Source organism: Hyposmocoma kahamanoa, unplaced genomic scaffold (assembly GCF_003589595.1).
Source record: "Hyposmocoma kahamanoa isolate Upper Pololo Valley unplaced genomic scaffold, ASM358959v1 220, whole genome shotgun sequence".
Lineage (NCBI taxonomy): Eukaryota > Metazoa > Arthropoda > Insecta > Lepidoptera > Cosmopterigidae > Hyposmocoma > Hyposmocoma kahamanoa.
Genome location: NW_020653740.1, coordinates 4,858,358 through 4,874,038, shown reverse-complemented (window position 1 = coordinate 4,874,038; position 15,681 = coordinate 4,858,358). Strand labels below are relative to the sequence as shown.

At 37.2% G+C, this 15,681-nt stretch overlaps 3 protein-coding genes across 4 annotated transcripts; 1 reads left to right on the top strand and 2 right to left on the bottom strand.

The window, feature by feature from the left end:
* Positions 1 to 13: 13 nt before the first annotated feature.
* Positions 14 to 3,209, bottom strand: LOC113228020. The gene is made up of 5 exons (XM_026461155.1): positions 3,116 to 3,209; positions 2,990 to 3,034; positions 2,444 to 2,922; positions 2,180 to 2,351; positions 14 to 533 (listed from the first exon to the last, which is right to left on the bottom strand). The coding sequence occupies exons 1-5, from the start codon at positions 3,192 to 3,194 to the stop codon at positions 298 to 300; spliced, it is 1,011 nt and encodes a 336-aa protein (XP_026316940.1). The 5' UTR covers positions 3,195 to 3,209; the 3' UTR covers positions 14 to 297.
* Positions 3,210 to 3,597: 388 nt separating this feature from the next.
* On the bottom strand, positions 3,598 to 12,693 carry LOC113227872 (polycomb protein suz12-B). 2 transcript variants are annotated; one of them, XM_026460946.1, is made up of 9 exons: positions 11,193 to 11,364; positions 11,064 to 11,110; positions 10,695 to 10,982; positions 9,435 to 9,648; positions 8,737 to 8,969; positions 7,907 to 8,108; positions 7,406 to 7,611; positions 6,476 to 6,801; positions 3,598 to 6,390 (listed from the first exon to the last, which is right to left on the bottom strand). In XM_026460946.1, exons 1-9 carry the CDS (start codon positions 11,290 to 11,292, stop codon positions 5,694 to 5,696), a joined length of 2,313 nt encoding a protein of 770 aa, XP_026316731.1. In that variant the 5' UTR covers positions 11,293 to 11,364; the 3' UTR covers positions 3,598 to 5,693. The 2 variants fall into 2 exon arrangements, with proteins under 2 accessions (XP_026316731.1, XP_026316732.1); XM_026460947.1 differs by lacking the exon at positions 11,193 to 11,364 and adding an exon at positions 12,659 to 12,693 and having other exon boundaries at positions 3,599 to 6,390.
* On the top strand, positions 12,412 to 15,613 carry LOC113227873. Its single transcript, XM_026460948.1, has 5 exons — positions 12,412 to 12,768; positions 12,845 to 13,092; positions 13,304 to 13,436; positions 15,164 to 15,293; positions 15,364 to 15,613. Exons 1-5 carry the CDS (start codon positions 12,412 to 12,414, stop codon positions 15,447 to 15,449), a joined length of 954 nt encoding a protein of 317 aa, XP_026316733.1. The 3' UTR covers positions 15,450 to 15,613.
* Positions 15,614 to 15,681: the final 68 nt, after the last annotated feature.

Genomic DNA, 15,681 nt, shown 5'->3' with positions numbered 1-15,681 from the left:
AATAAAAGACAAGATAGAAGAGATGTACTATGTATTTAAATTTCTACACTCGATATTTTGAAATATACAACTTTCCAAAATATCGTATTCGATCTTCAAAATATAAACGCTAGACAAAACGCGACATATCATAATTTAACGTACAAAATAGTTGTAAAAAAATAAATTAGACATTTAAAATAAATTATCTATTGTATCTATTGTTATTGTATATGTCCAAGTTTCGAAGCGAAACTAATTCTGGTGGAGAGGCACGTATATCACTAAGGACGCCATTTATATCTAGACTTATGGTACTTATTTCTGAGTGGGCCAAAATTCGTTGTACTTCGTGAGGAAAGTTTTTCTTAGTTCAGAATTGCGGGCCTGCTGGTCCTTTTCCTTGCTGAGAGTCTCTACACTCTGTCCTACACAGCGGTCGCCAGTGAAATGGATTATCACCACCTGTGTGTTGAATGTTACATTCTTGTCTGCTTGCTTCGAGTAGTTAGTTTGAGGTCCAAACTCCATCGGGAAGGGTAGCGTCAAATGTTCTGTTAAATATATATTTAAATGATTAAACAATATGACTCGGTTTCCCTAGGTGAGAAATTTTTATGTTACTAGCGGCATTAAAGTCTACAGCCTTCATAGGGTATCGGTGAGCCTTAATACTGCCCTCGTAACGAAAAAAGGCACAACTATGCGTACTTTATACGGCAGTTGTGCCTTTTTATGCGTACTTTATACGGCAGTTGTGCCTTTTTACGTTCCGAGGGCAGAATAATAATCGTTCTATCAAGGGTACTGTCAATGCCGTTCTGGTGTGCTTCAAACTTGTCCTACAGAAATGGCAATTCATGGTTCGCGGTTTGGCTACTTGCCTAGGTAATAAATTAAAACTTAAAAAAAAACCGACCTCAAAAATTCGTGGACATCTATTTGCCAAATTTTATTGAAATCGGTTGCCGGAAAGTGCGCGAAATCTGATTCATCCCCTAGTTTGCCACCCTTACTCTAAGGTGGAATATTTTCTTCAATTTTAAAGAGACCAATACTGAGGTGTTTCTTTTCAACATAAAAAGAATCATGAAAATCGGTTCACAAATGCCGTAGTAATCACGACACACATACACACAAAAAAAACTACAGTTGAATTCACACAAAAAAAAACTACAGTTGAATTGAGAACTTTCTCTTTTTTTTGAAGTCGGTTAACAATTATGGCGCATTTACACCAGGTCGCCTTGTCGAAGACGACACAGTCGACACGCCGTTTACATCAACACCGAATCGTCTGCCACCTTCGCTTACAAAGTCCTTATCGTGTTGAGGCGCGGCCGCATTCACGATGGAAGTTGCTCAGTCGACCGTCGCTTGCCGAAGGCGACCGTGTCGCCAATAACGTTTACACCTAATCGTTTCGGTTGTCAGACGACTCAGTACTTACACTAGGAATTGCCGATAAATATTACGTAGTGAATATGCTTAATTATTAACTGAGTAATGATAAACTTGGACACGCAATTTCAAATACTTTGGTTACCTTATTTAAACGTACCTGTCTCAAATATAACAATAAAAGTGCTTTAATATATTTTTTAAATAAATCTTCAATATTATTCTAGTTAGTGAATTAATGAAAAATACAATATTATATCGATGTAAATACCTACGTAATGAACGTGTGTAATTATTAGGATTCTATTAATAGAATTAAAGATAATAAATAGATTTGCGTTAGAACTTTCGCTATGTTGCCGCTCTGACCAAGTAACATAAACGAGAAAGTGCTGGGTAACCCTGCCACTTTATTATTATTATTGTTTTTATTTATTTATTAATATATAATTTATTATCTATCAATAATTTATTATCTAGGTACTTGGCACTCTTAAATCTAAAGGGTTTGTCTGAGTGTTGCTCTACTCGTAATATTTATACACACATCTTAAACATACAGACAAAAACTTCACGCACACATTTGCGCGTGTACAGATAGCCCCTTGCTGTATGTAGTAGTAGTAGGTAAATAACTTTCGACCGTTCTATGAGGTGTGGTGGGATGTCCGGGGTGTGGTGGGATGTCCGGGGTGTGCTCGGGGCCCTGGTGTAAATGCGCCATTAATTATACAAAGGGGGAAAGCTACAGATATTATTCGAATTATTATGATAATTACTAGGTGAGGCAGGCACTAACGTGGGTTGACCTCCTCAGCGCCTTGTACTGAAGAGTCACCTGTGCACTCGGGCCCGCACCGACCATCCTTCAGAATGCCTCTCATGGTAGTTAGTTTACTTAGCGCCTTCTCGCTGCTTTTACTGTTATGCTCGTTCTTATGCTTGTCTATATTTCGCAGGAACTTTTTCATCTGCCAAGGTTTAGTAGAAACATAAAAAATGCAATAAAATGAAAAAACGATTTAATCAAACACTATTCGATGATACTAGGAAACACACTCACAGTTTTGGAAATCTTTTTAGGTGGGTCTGGATATGACATCTTGGGCTCCCCCGGGTTGCTTCCGATCACATAAAGAGTGCTTTTTGGTATATCAAAATCAGAGTACACTGAAGGCTGCCCGTCTACGGTCTCTTTTGGTCTCCCTGACATGGTTGAAGATTTGCTGTTTGTTGGTTGGTAGGTAGATTTACCAGCGCTTTCGGATTGAGTCTTAGGCATTGTTTTTTTCTTGAAACTCTTATGTTTCTTCTGAATCGGTGATTCATCCTCATTCGAGAGGCTCTCCTCGGAAGTGGAGGGGAAGACCTCGTTCAAGCTGAGGACTTCCACGTTACACTCCTCGAGAACGGTCGAGTTAGGTGGTTCTTCAACTTGACACAAGTGATCCGTTGAATGTATGCTAATGAAGGACTTCTGCCCCGAACACAAGGCTGCCTCTTCCTCCTCCCCCAAAGCGGAAGGCTTCTTACTTACTGTAACTGAAACGTTTATTGCTCTATTACGGAGTACGCAGCGACTAAACCCTTACAAATCGAGAGTACGTACCAGCGTAAGTTCGGCTCTCAGTAACGTTACAGCTTGTTATTTCTCCTACGAACAAAACATGTACTTCGTTATTTTGACACTGACTTTTTTTTCGTTTACACCAAAGCGAGCGAAACAGTTAGTTACCTTCATCATTTTTTTCAGCTGCCTGTAAGTCTGTCCTGCTTTTATTGGATAATTTGTGGGCATTCTTCGTCTGTGACATATTTTAACAACAAATTTCAGTATGTGAACTTTGTCAAATGGCTTTCCATTTTTCTCTTTATTGATAGCTCTCTTGACAATTCCAATTTTAACAATTTATACAAAATAGATTGCATGGCCTCGACTGTGTAAACAAAAATACTTTGACCTCTTTTTTCTGACACCTGTTCGTAATCTTGAGGGCCTTTCACGTGTATCGTTACTTCACTCTACGTTACTTCAGGATAGTTATACCTATATATACAAAAAAAAATTTAGGAAGCATAAAATTCGGGAAAGAGAATACGAAAACATCAATATTGAAAATAATCGTTATATTTGATTTAATAAGTACAAGTAATTTACTGAACTTCATTAATCAAAATTGAACAATAAAAAAAACAAAATACTAATGTGGTAATTCCGTATAAAGTAATGTATCGGGAAGACACATAAATTAATAAATGTTTAAAACTTCAGTCACACGATGAACCGCGAACCTCCAAATCAAGTCACCCAAGTTTTTATACTTTATTATTCTGTCTTAAAACCATACGACTGAACTATACGTATCATTCAAAATTATACCGCACGCAAAATCATGAACACATTGTCACCTAAACGTATGCCTATAACAGTTAAATTTATTTACGGGACGAAGTCTTTGTATGAAAACGATCGCAATATTTACTTATTATTTTATTATACACAATGGTCATCACAATACGGGCAGTCCACGAGATTAACGCCAAAACCATACAGAAGGCTTACTTTATCCGTTAAAAAGTCAATGGTTAAAACTATTTAAAACCAATGAAAGGCTTCTCATTATGTTGCACCAGCACGCTGACACGTATAAGAGTGCTTTTCCACAAGGCGTATAAGAGTGCTTTTCCACCGGCGAGGTCAGACGAGAATTGAAATCTCGCCAGCCTATTTTCTAAAAAGTTGCCATTAATAGCTATAGCGAGCTCGCGGTTGATATTAAATATGTTGACGGAAGATGAATCGGATAAAGCAATCTTTTTTTTTTAAATCGTACGTATTCCACATTCTCGCAATTTATTTTAATAGCCATTGCGACCTCGCGCGAAAAATCTTGTTTCCGTTGCAGCGTTACTCTATGTAGGCAGCAATACGGTTCAATATCACTTCAACAAATATTTCAATTGTCAACTCGCACATCCTCGTCAATCCAAACCATTTCCACCGAAGATGCGCTAGAAGAGAATTGAAATTTTACCATATAAACTTCAATCCACGTCTCGTCTAGCCTGTGGAAAAGCACCTTAATAGGTCCTCCCCCTATAAACGTTGGTTCTGAGTATTGGCCAGCATGAAGAGCATTCAATATGCAAGAATGGCATAAAACATACCTTTAATATGCCATTATTTGGTACTACAACTCGCAGTACTGCATAAATGCCACAACTCATATTCGAGAATAATTTGCTGATATATCTTGCTTGATGTTGGTGTTTTAGAGCTAGAAACTACATACTATCTCTTGCCTACCATAAATCGCGTGGTTTTGCGATGCGCCGGGTACGTCGTACGACATAGTGGCACGATGTGTGTACGATGCAACGTGCAGATACGTACTGAATAGAGCAGCGTGGCCGCTCAGTACGTTACCGCGTGAGCCGTATGAGACTCACGATTTGATGTTTGAAAAGCCCCTTAAGCTTTGGCGTCAACTTCCAAGATACCCTGTCTTCATATAAGCTCAACCTAGCGATTGTTATTGGTTTACTTATCTATGAGAACTGCATAAGTACAAAATGAGTCAACATCTGTAAGGCCATGTATTTACAGTCTTGTGAACATCCAGCGGTTACTTCAATCAGATATTAACAATACACAGAACTTCACTATACAAATTTGCTTTGGATTTTGTATCAACAATTTATTTCAGTTTAGCGCTGTACTTTATTAAAGCTGTACTTTATTTAAACTCCTAAGCTAAATCAATTTAACAGTCTAATCGTCGCATCGTAATCCAATGAGGTACCAATGTCTAATTCATTGCTAAATCTTATAATGCTAATTTTCATATCAGTACAGTATTATGTAAGTATATCGAGAAACGGTCCGACGTGCTTGAAAATCACAGTATCAAGTAAGATAATATCAAAGGTTTCATACGACAATATTGTTTGTTAAATTCTTCTTTATCGGCCCACACAGCATTCGGAACAGACTTTAAAATCTCTACACGACAATCATCTAACTCGACTATTTCATCCATTTCATGGACCACCGCTAACGCTAAAAGTATCCTAATCTAAAACGACATCAAGGGCAGTAACGAATTTATATTACTAATCACAAGACAATTTTGATTAAAATAAAATTAATAGTACATTGATATGGCGCCAATAACATTATGCAATAAAAGTGCAGATCATTAAAATTTGTTCTACGGAGGGAACTCACAAGTGACCCCAGAAGTAGGCAATCCAAGTTTGTACTCACGTCTTCCATGAGTCGAAGCGAGAGTTCGCTTTCGGCTGAACAAACGCTATACGGAGCTTTTCCGTTCCGTTATAGAGGACCGTTTACGACTCTGTATACTGCCCGACGACATCTTTCTTTTGGTTTCTCCGTTGCTCGGCCCCGGGCTCGCGGACTTGTTGAAGTTGCCCGCACTGCCCATCCTGTTGGCGTTTTGTAAATTGGAGATCTTCCTTCGCACCGAAGGTGAGGCCTCGGCGTTGTTGAGCTTGGCAGTGGCGACCTGCGGCTTCTGCTCTATAGTGACGGGCTGTTGGTACTTGCCGACGGCGTGCCAGCGCTCGCGCTGCGCGCACAGCGCCTGGCGCATCTTCTCTTTGGCCTCGGCGTTGTCCGCCAGCATTTGGTTGAGCATCTGCATCGTCTGGTACAGCGCCACAGGACTCAGCAGCCCGAAGTCGTGCAGCGAGCACATGTGCAGGATGAAGTTCCTGTAAAGGTTCTTCTCGAGCAGCTCCTTGCCCTTGATCTGCAGGAACATCTGGCAGGCGACCGGGATCTGGAAGTCGCCGACGTAGTTGTACTTCATCACGTGGAGGTTCCACATCTTCATGAGCTCCTTCTCGCCTTCGTTCACGTCGGTGAATTCGTCGATCATCATCATTGTCTTCTGTTGCAACCACAACGGGTCCGTCTCGTTTTCCGAGTCGATGTCCAGCTCGTTGGGGTACACGGGGAGGCAGGTGATAGTATGGTGGTACAGTCTGGAAGGAGAATATTACCTTCATATCTCTATCGCTCGCACAAAGTAAGACAAGGAATAACGAAAGTTAGCAAAAATAAGGTTACCGGTTGTGTCCTGTGATATAAGGCCGCTGGGCCTCGAGCAGCTCGGCGTCGTCGAGTTCGAGGAACTCGGCGAGGCTGTGCTTGTGGTGGCGGCGCTTGGCGCGCGGACGCCACACCAGCACGTGCGTGAGCGAGGTGCGGCGCGTGGGCCCGGCGCGGGGGCCATTCGAGGGCCCACCCGAGGCCGCAGCCAGCGCAGAGGCGGGCCCGGCCGGGGCTCCCGCGCCGCGGCCCTGTGCCGCAATCAGGTCGTGCGGCGAACCCGTGTATGATCCATCGTACAACTCATTTATCGACACGTCGATGCGTGCGCCGCCCGGGATCGGCTGTAGACGGGAACGATGCATCCAAATTAACACATTCACCCTCGAGCAAAAAATCGAATGCAATGGTTCGAATCGTTGAAAAAACAAATACAAAGACACGACAACAAGCACACGAAAAATTCGTGAGGTCCGCTGGTTCGTTTCGTGGCTTAGTTGGTATAGCGTCTGGCACGGTATGCTAGAAGACGTCGGTTCGAATGAGGCCAGATCGAAGGAAATTTTCTGAGTATTCGATCGTTGTATTTGTAATTATAACAAACTAGTGGAGTACTTTCACAAAAAATAACTGTGTATCAATTCAATAAAAATTTTAAATTGAATGCAAAGTTTGAAGCTTGCAAATAAAACATAAATTTCCAAATAATAATAATAAATAACGCACACACTCAACATAGCCCCGCACTAGGGAAACCCTGTGTAGCGGGTGCCATGGACACACACATAGACAACCACAAATTACACCCAAACTCACGAGAGAAATAATTGTAGGCCATACAGTTATGTCTCCCGGCCCGGGAATCGACCCTGGGACCTCTGCGTGGCAGTCCGGCATGGTAACTGTTCGGCTACGGAGGCAGTTAAATAAATGCAGTATATTACTTACGAAGTAAGTGAAGTTAAATCGCGAGTGGCAGAGCTTGAGATGTTTGAGTAGTGAATAGAGTGTCCCGCAGTCGAGGGAACACCACGGGCAATGTAGGTCGTCACACGCTTCTGTTTGCTGCCGCGAGTTATTATTGTATAAGAATTGATAGATTATTTGCTGTTTCTTTGACTCGCCTTCTGATGACTCTGTTTTCACTTTATCGCCTGTCAATGTAAATAATACAATCATTTATCAATACTATTTTGAATACCTTCGCATGCTAATTTTGCACTGCTTTTGATTATTTTGATCTTACAAATTATCGAGTAAAAATTGACGCGAACTATACAGGACATAAACAGAACTATGTCTGTGTTCTCTTTCTTAAAATGTGTCATTGAGGCAGCTATTGTATAGATGAGTGTACTACAAGGTTCAAATCTATGACCATTTTTTTATGCTTTCATTAAGTCTATGTTTTTTGCCAGCATGGTAAAATAAAAGCAATTATTTACTTACCATTTTTATTATCACTAAACTTTTGTGCGTTTTTCTCCTTATTAGATTCCTTTTTCATGCCATTAAATTCACTTTGCTGATACAATTTAGGTCGATTCACCAGCCCATTTGTTGGTTCCTGACTCCAGCTTAGTTTTAGTTTCAACAGAGGCCGTACTTTGAATATGTCAAATGGGTTTGTTTCTGTTTGGAGATCGTTATCCTGAAGAACATTCATAAAAAGTCCAATTAGTACACGTAAAATTGGCGCACGTCGATGTAGTGTTATAAAGCTGTTTTAACGACTTTAATATTAGATACAAAGTGTGACAAAAGACAAAGAATGGGAAGGAATCTATAAATAAAGTACATCAAAACATTATTAACATTTTTGAATATTTTCATTAAACCAACCGTATGTATACTAAATTGTAATTTTCGTCTATATATAGTACTGTCATCGCCAACCTGGCCAGCATGGCAAAAGCCAATAATAGGAAACCCTCCTTGGGGCTGCAGAAGCATCAAGGTGAGGCCACACTGCAAATTACATTGGGAATTGACCCCAAACAGCAAGTCCGTACAGTTCTTTTATCAATAGAAGAAATTACTTTATCAAATTCGAATACACAACTGAGTCCATTTTAATTTGGAAGTTATCTTTGTTTTCGACAGTTGAATAATGCTAATGTTATTTGAAATTATAATTTTCTCGCTCATTACATTGGCTAAGGTTACAAACATGTACATATATGTCAAGAACTGTATTACTTTTGCAGTAATGACAATTATCTCGGTTCCATAAAATTGGAATGACTTGAATTTTACAAATGATACTATGTTTTACTTACACTAGGAATGGTCTCCCATTGGGCCATGAGCGCTTTATGTGGAGAGCGCGCGATAGTAGCACTGCGGCCCCCAGGCGTGGCGTCGTGAAGCACCAGGTCATACTCCCCGTTAGTCAGTAAACAGCGGTTATGTTTATCATATACTATTAGCTCACTGCCATATAGCTTCGTCCATTTACTGTCCGGTGTAGAATTGAGATCGGTTGACGATTTCAGCCGTTTTGTTACCGGTTCTAGAACAGGGTGGGTAATTTTTTGTATGTTTTATATGTAACAAAAGTAAGTTTGCTATTGTAACAACAATTAGTCACACCATTGTCATCAATGAAAATTTGTCACATACAATTTTACACATCATTAGAAGCATAGGCTTAAAATTGCTGGTATATGTAGACCAAACTACATAAGTGATCATAACATATGAAGAGTATGATGAGAGTATGAGTACTGTAAATGTATTTTATCATTATCATTTTGATACAATAAAATTATAACTATAACATTTGCCATCATAATCATTAGTGACTTGTCTAGTACTAACAGTACGGTACTTCCAGAGCTCCTAGTAGTATTTCATTATTTGGATACAACATTTCCAACCAAAATAAACAATAACCACCATTAGGGATTTCACTGGTACTAGCAATACTTTATTATTTTGATACAAGAATTTAAATTAAAATAATTAGAACACTCACCATCACAATCACCATTAGTGATTTCACTAGTACTAGCAATACCATTACTGGTACTCCCAGAGCTTCTGGTCACAGTGACTCTCAACATTAACATGTATGACTTCACATTAGGTCCCTGAGAAGGGCTGAATGTGTCACTTGAGATGCTGACGGCAGAGGCCATAGCTGGAGGTTCTGATGTTGATGGGTTGAGAGGAAGGGAACAACTGCCAACCTGAGGAGTTGGAATGAATGACATACTTCTATCTTATTGTCTTCACCATAAAGTTTATGGGCAGCTAAAATTTTTTTTTTTTACACTTATACGTAATAACAGCATGCAGTTCTAAAAATAATGTGCAAGTTTGAAAATTCTAAAATCTGTGGTACAAAGTACTTCACTGCTCTCTTTACCAAAACTTTGTTTGGTAAAGAGAGCTAGTTTGTTGTGCTAGTTTGTACTGTGAAGTAACAGTGATCAGTAGCTGAAATATAGCAGCCACACCCTGTATAAGACTAATGTAGTATAGTTTAGCCATAACAATATAATTTTATTGGTTATAGGTTAAATTTTAATAGTCAAACTACTATAGATAAAATATTTAATGTCATAATAATACTGTACTTTCATATTAATAAACTAAGGAACCTGAGGTCACCCCTGACTTCATTCGTTTTTTGTTTCATAGATAAGTAGTTACTTGTGGATTACATGGCTTCAGTCAAGAATTCAATATATATTATCCTTTTTATCACTATACAAGTGATTTATGTAGAAGTTATTCAATTAATTCAACATGAATAGATACTAGGATAGACTCAGGAATAATTCTCTCATGTGCTCATGGTAATGAACTGAACAATTGGCTTCTAAAGAAACAGAATCATTACCTAGTAAATATTTGAAATTGCATATCATTATTCTTATTTCAAGTTCCAAAGTATGTCATTCTTGAAAATATGTTTTTAGTCTACAAACAAATACCACATTACCTATGTTAAAAGATTGTCACCTAGCCACGAATATTTTGAAATTAGTTTATGTTTCAGTAAATGTTAAGATTGCCATAGAAATAAAATTGCCATGAATGATAGCATCATAATGATAGTTTCTTGTATGGAAGTAAATGTGATTATTAACAGAAACTTTAAATAATTATAATTTGCACTAAAACCTTCCATAGGATGTAGCTATAGAGCAGATATCTCATAAAAATTAATATACAGAGTATGTTTTATATAAAAATTGATATACAGAGTATATTTTATTTTAGTACTTACAGAAACTTCAACAATAGCTGAAGAGCTCTCTTTCCTCTTTTTGTGGCATATTTTGAGCAGCAGAGTCTCCACTTTCACTTGGTATTCTCTAGGATCATCCAGACTCTTGTCGTAAAAGCCTAGGAAGGTGAGAGTCATATAACCTCCCAGGCAATTGGGCTGTAACTCTGTGCTCTTCTTCAATGAGATTTTCTCCAATAAACAGTCAACTTTGAAACCATTCCGGCTTTTATTACTCCTAGACATACGCCGCTTCATGTACGACAATGTCCTGTTTAAGAATATAGGCTGCAAACATTAAAAATCCCATAAAAAAGGTTCCCTAAAAATAATTACGAAAAGCACTAGAAAAGAACCAAAAATACTCACTGATAGCATATTGCGGGTCCTAAGGAATCGGTATATTTGTGTCGGCTCTGAAAATGTAATTGTATAAACAATATCACAAATTATTCATAGAAAAATGGTTTACATGCACAGCACCGCTATCTAACTTACTTTCAAACGCTTGTAAAAATAACTCATGGTCAGCCTGTAGGTGGTCAATCTTGGAGTTTTTGTTTGTTTCATTGTCTTTATCACGTTTCTTCGGAGGCATATCTGGATTTTTTTATCTAATAAACTAGTGAAACCGCCAAGTTCATCAGTTCGTTGACTTGACAGCGTCTGGTCGAATAGTGATGCGCATTTTATATGTTCGCTTAGGGATATTAATTTGACCGACGATACTTATTCAATATTTTACGGTGAAGTTTAGCAACATCCGAAACCTAATAATATAAAGTATTTTTAATGAAATTCTAGTGTTGGTAAACTTTACTGCTATGGCTTTAAATTTCACGCTTTGAATATACAATATTTTTAAAGTGTCTATAGATTTTACTGTGCAAGCAGAATCCGCTTGAAAAGTATACATATAGCAGCAAATTTTGTATTAAGAGTAAAATGAGCCAATATTGAATTGACACGGGTAACTTAAGATATTCTGTTACATATCCAGTAATGTATTTGTGATTTTATTGATACTTCCTTGGTTTTGTAAGTGTCAATAGTCGGTAACTATTAGTTTCCATTTGGAAGACCGTTTAACTGTTTGTCGGCTTGGATACTACAATAAAGGATTTAAAAGAAAGTACAAAAGTATATTTGGTACATGTCAATTGTCATTTCCAAAAAATGTATGTAAACATTTTTTGGCTTTAGACGCCACCTATTATCATCGGCTCCCTGTGGTAGTCTTTTTGGACGAGAGTCACCAAGGAGAGTGTCACACTTGCCAAAAATATTCGATAGTGTTTTATTTACGGAATTGTCATGTCAGCGGATGGAAATTGTTTGCTCGGTTTGATAGAAGTTATTTGTAAAAGTACGATAATTAGACCGCTATTCACGAAGTTCACGAGGCCGTTGTATTGTTCGTTAGGGGAGCGATAATTTCCCCAAAATTTTATAGCTGTTGTCCGAAAGTAAAGAAAGATAAATGCATAGGTACATCACTATTAGTGCCAGCTGCAGCCATGGACAACGGAAGCGTTCCATAGACATTATTTTTAAAAAGTATATACAAAAGTGAAAAAAAAAATGTTTTTGGACGAAACTTTATCTGTCATTATTATTTTCATTTCGGCGGCGTACTTTTATTTCATTAATTTCAGGAATAATAAAAAGTTTTAGCCTCTGCTTATGTTACTATTATTAACTAAAATGTTATGGTAAAATGCAAAAAAACAATAGAGAGAGAAGGAATCTGCGCAGAAAGATTAAAATTCTTCAGAAAAGTGCCATTGAAAGAGGCCTAAATGGGGTGCTTTTGCAAGAGTACAATTTTGTCTGTAATTATAAGCATGAGGCTGCGAACAAAGGATCAAATAAGAAGCTGATTGTCGCGATTGTTACAAGCTTCATAGTGGGGGTGATAAGCCTTTATTTTGTGAACAGTATTTTAAGTACAAGATGTTTGTTACCCAGTAATTATTTGGTGTGGGAAGCGACGCGGCCGCTCGCCGATTGTGCCTATTGCGGCAACGTTACGAAACCAATAATATTACGGAACATCTCCCGCCGCGAGTTTGTTGTAAGATAATTGCTATTTCTCTCATTTATTTTTAGAATTTTATTTGCTTGGTGACTGTATTAACATTAATTTTCAGAGATATGCATATTCGTCGGGACCCATTATCGTAAAAAATGCAATCAGGAAGTGGAAAGCAACAAGGAAATTCAGTTTCAAGTTGTTCCAGCAGCTATACGAAAAGACAGCTGGGAGCTATGAGAGTCTGGATGAAGGGTGCCAATTTTTAAACTTTAAGACTGACCTTTTTACCTTACAAGAAGTATTTTCTATGTCAGAGGCTAGAATTAGAAATGAGGAAGGACAGAAGCCCTGGTATGTGGGATGGTGAGCATAAAAATCATATTTACTCAACATACCCATGTTAATGAGAATCTATTATTGATTGAACATCATCATCAATAATTGTATAGAAATGACTCTTGTTTCTTTTTCATTGGCCAAAACAGATTTCAAATTCTCAAGGCATATTTTTCAGAAGTATTTTTTTTTAAATTTGTTAATTTGTAATGATCAAATCCTATCTCTATTGTTCTAGGGGAAACTGTCACCCCGACATCCTGGCTAATGTGAGGCAGTATTATGACATTCCAGAGTTTCTGCCGCTGGATGCTGAATTTCCAGCTACAGAAAACATATTCTTTGGATATGAGATTGGAGCTGTTATGCATGTATTATGCTTTATTTTTTCTTTGTCTTTTTGTCCAAATTATCAAAGTAAAATGACCCTTTTTTTTACTTTTGACTCATATATAGATATATGTATTGGGACAAATTCGAATGTCCTTATAATACTAATCATTGTTTCAAAAAGTAGGTTAATATAATTTATGAACTACAGTTTATACAGGCTGTATATTTGAAAGCGAGACATACTTATAGAATGCGTTATATTCTTGATTCTGAACCCAAAAAAATAATAAAATAATGAACTTTACAAAAAAAAATCTTTTTTTTATCGACTACTACTTCTGAACAACATTACTTATCGAAATCTATGCACACCACTATTATTGCTCCAACGGACGCAGCGGCGAGAACAAAGCACAGGTCGGCACTGTTTGCAGAGACAGTGCACGCGCGACCTTGGTCTAGTGAAGACACGTATTTGTACTTCCGCTCGCCCGAACACTGCGCCGGCGGCGAACGCGCCTCTCGCCTGCAAAATGGATATTTATTCTAACGTCGAATTGACTGAGATGGTGCGACTTTACGCAATAAGTGGTGATAGTGTGAGGCGAGCTATTGAAATGTTCCCAAATTGGAGTTTACATGGAGGAGGTGAACAGTGTCGAACTTGTTGCATAAGAGGATTATCTCAGCATTTTATACTGTGAGACAAAATGTGTTTGTGTTGATCAATTTAAAACAAAATTTACTATGACTTGCTAGACTATGCATTGTGGAAAAGGATGGACATTTTGAACACTTGCTCCATACCACGTAAGTGCAAATAAACTTAAATAACTAAAAAATCAATCATTGTAAATAATTTGATATCACATTTTTAACTACGCCAAAAACCTCAATTCTTATTAAATGATAACTTAATTATCTTTTTTATTACGTAAAACATTTCGATGATAGTTCATATGTAAAAAATAATTAACATAAGCTAAATCATAATCATTTCGATAACAGGTTTTTCATCATGACATAAATGAGTAGGTGAGAGAGCGATGTGAAATCATTGTTATTGTTGCTGTCTCACTCGGCGCTCGCTTGGTAGTATTCCCAATGCACTCGAAATCAAGCGTATAGGGAATCGGTTTATTCCTATGTACACTGCAAAACAAATTTGTTGATTTATTTTTAGTTCTATCTCATATCCTAATTTTATTTTAGTCTATGTCAAGTTATAACATGATTTACTATGACATGCATGAATATGTCTCATTTTCAAATATACTGCCTGTATAATGCACATGGCAACTAACATAGTATTATCTCAAAAATTGTGTTATATCATTATATTATGTGTCATTTGTATGATTTAATTTCAAAGACTGTCCCTGAAATTAAATCGTATATCAATGAAATATATTATAATATACATAATGCAATTTTTATGATAATACTATGTTAGTTGTCATGTGTGATATGTTATATAATTTCGCAATTGACAACTAACATATTTTATAGTATTATCCAAAAATTGCGTTTTATTATATTTTATCTCAAAATTGCTTTATATTAATAATTAATCTCGAAAATTTTGCTATATTTCTATACAACTTAATTGCAAAGTGACAGGTCAACACTGTCGCTTTGTAATTAAATAGATATATTAATATAACTTACAGCAATTTTGAGATAATACTATGTTAGTTGTTAAGTTTGATTTGTTTATTAGGCTCCAGTGCATGCAGTTATTTAATACATACAGCATATTTTGCAGTTGGACTATATAGCAAGATTAATGTGGCAGGGACAAGTCAAAGGAAACAAGACATGGTCACTTGCCCCTGTGCCAGAATGTGACCATGTCTGCCAGAAGTTTGATTTCTATGTAGAGCCAGGGGATGTTGGTAGGTGGAATTCAAATATGAAATATACATAATCTACATCAAGAACTAATGTATATCTGTTTTGTTTTAGTGCTATTGGATACTAGAATTTGGTACCATGCAACAAGAATCCCGAAGGGTCAATTCTCAATGACTGTCCAGTCCGAATATGGATAATGGCTATACCTCTTCTTTTTTCTTCAAGTACAAATGAAGTATTTTACTACATATCGAAAATGCCAAATTTTTTACTATTCCTTATTTTATTGGAACTATTTATTTCTATGTACTCTTGTGCCATTTTTATGTAGTGCAACTACTGTTAGATATAAGTATCAATGCAATATTTTTATTTATTATTTTTCAATGTATAGTTGTATTTGAATAAATGTTTTACAAATTTTACATG

Excerpts from the sequence above, each read along its gene's own strand:
- LOC113228020 (XM_026461155.1), bottom strand. The coding sequence starts at position 3,194 with ATGTCACAGACGAAGAATGCCCACAAATTATCCAATAAAAGCAGGACA. Across the intron at positions 3,035-3,115 it reads AGCTGAAAAAAATGATGAAG|GAGAAATAACAAGCTGTAAC; the intron begins GTAACTAACTGT and ends TTTTGTTCGTAG. Across the intron at positions 534-2,179 it reads CGCTGAGGAGGTCAACCCAC|AACATTTGACGCTACCCTTC; the intron begins GTTAGTGCCTGC and ends TATATTTAACAG.
- LOC113227872 (XM_026460946.1), bottom strand. The coding sequence starts at position 11,292 with ATGCCTCCGAAGAAACGTGATAAAGACAATGAAACAAACAAAAACTCC. Across the intron at positions 8,970-9,434 it reads CACTAATGGTGATTGTGATG|AACCGGTAACAAAACGGCTG; the intron begins GTGAGTGTTCTA and ends ACCCTGTTCTAG. Across the intron at positions 7,612-7,906 it reads GTTTAGTGATAATAAAAATG|GCGATAAAGTGAAAACAGAG; the intron begins GTAAGTAAATAA and ends TTACATTGACAG.
- LOC113227873 (XM_026460948.1), top strand. The coding sequence starts at position 12,412 with ATGCAAAAAAACAATAGAGAGAGAAGGAATCTGCGCAGAAAGATTAAA. Across the intron at positions 13,093-13,303 it reads AAGCCCTGGTATGTGGGATG|GGGAAACTGTCACCCCGACA; the intron begins GTGAGCATAAAA and ends CTATTGTTCTAG. Across the intron at positions 13,437-15,163 it reads AGATTGGAGCTGTTATGCAT|TTGGACTATATAGCAAGATT; the intron begins GTATTATGCTTT and ends CATATTTTGCAG.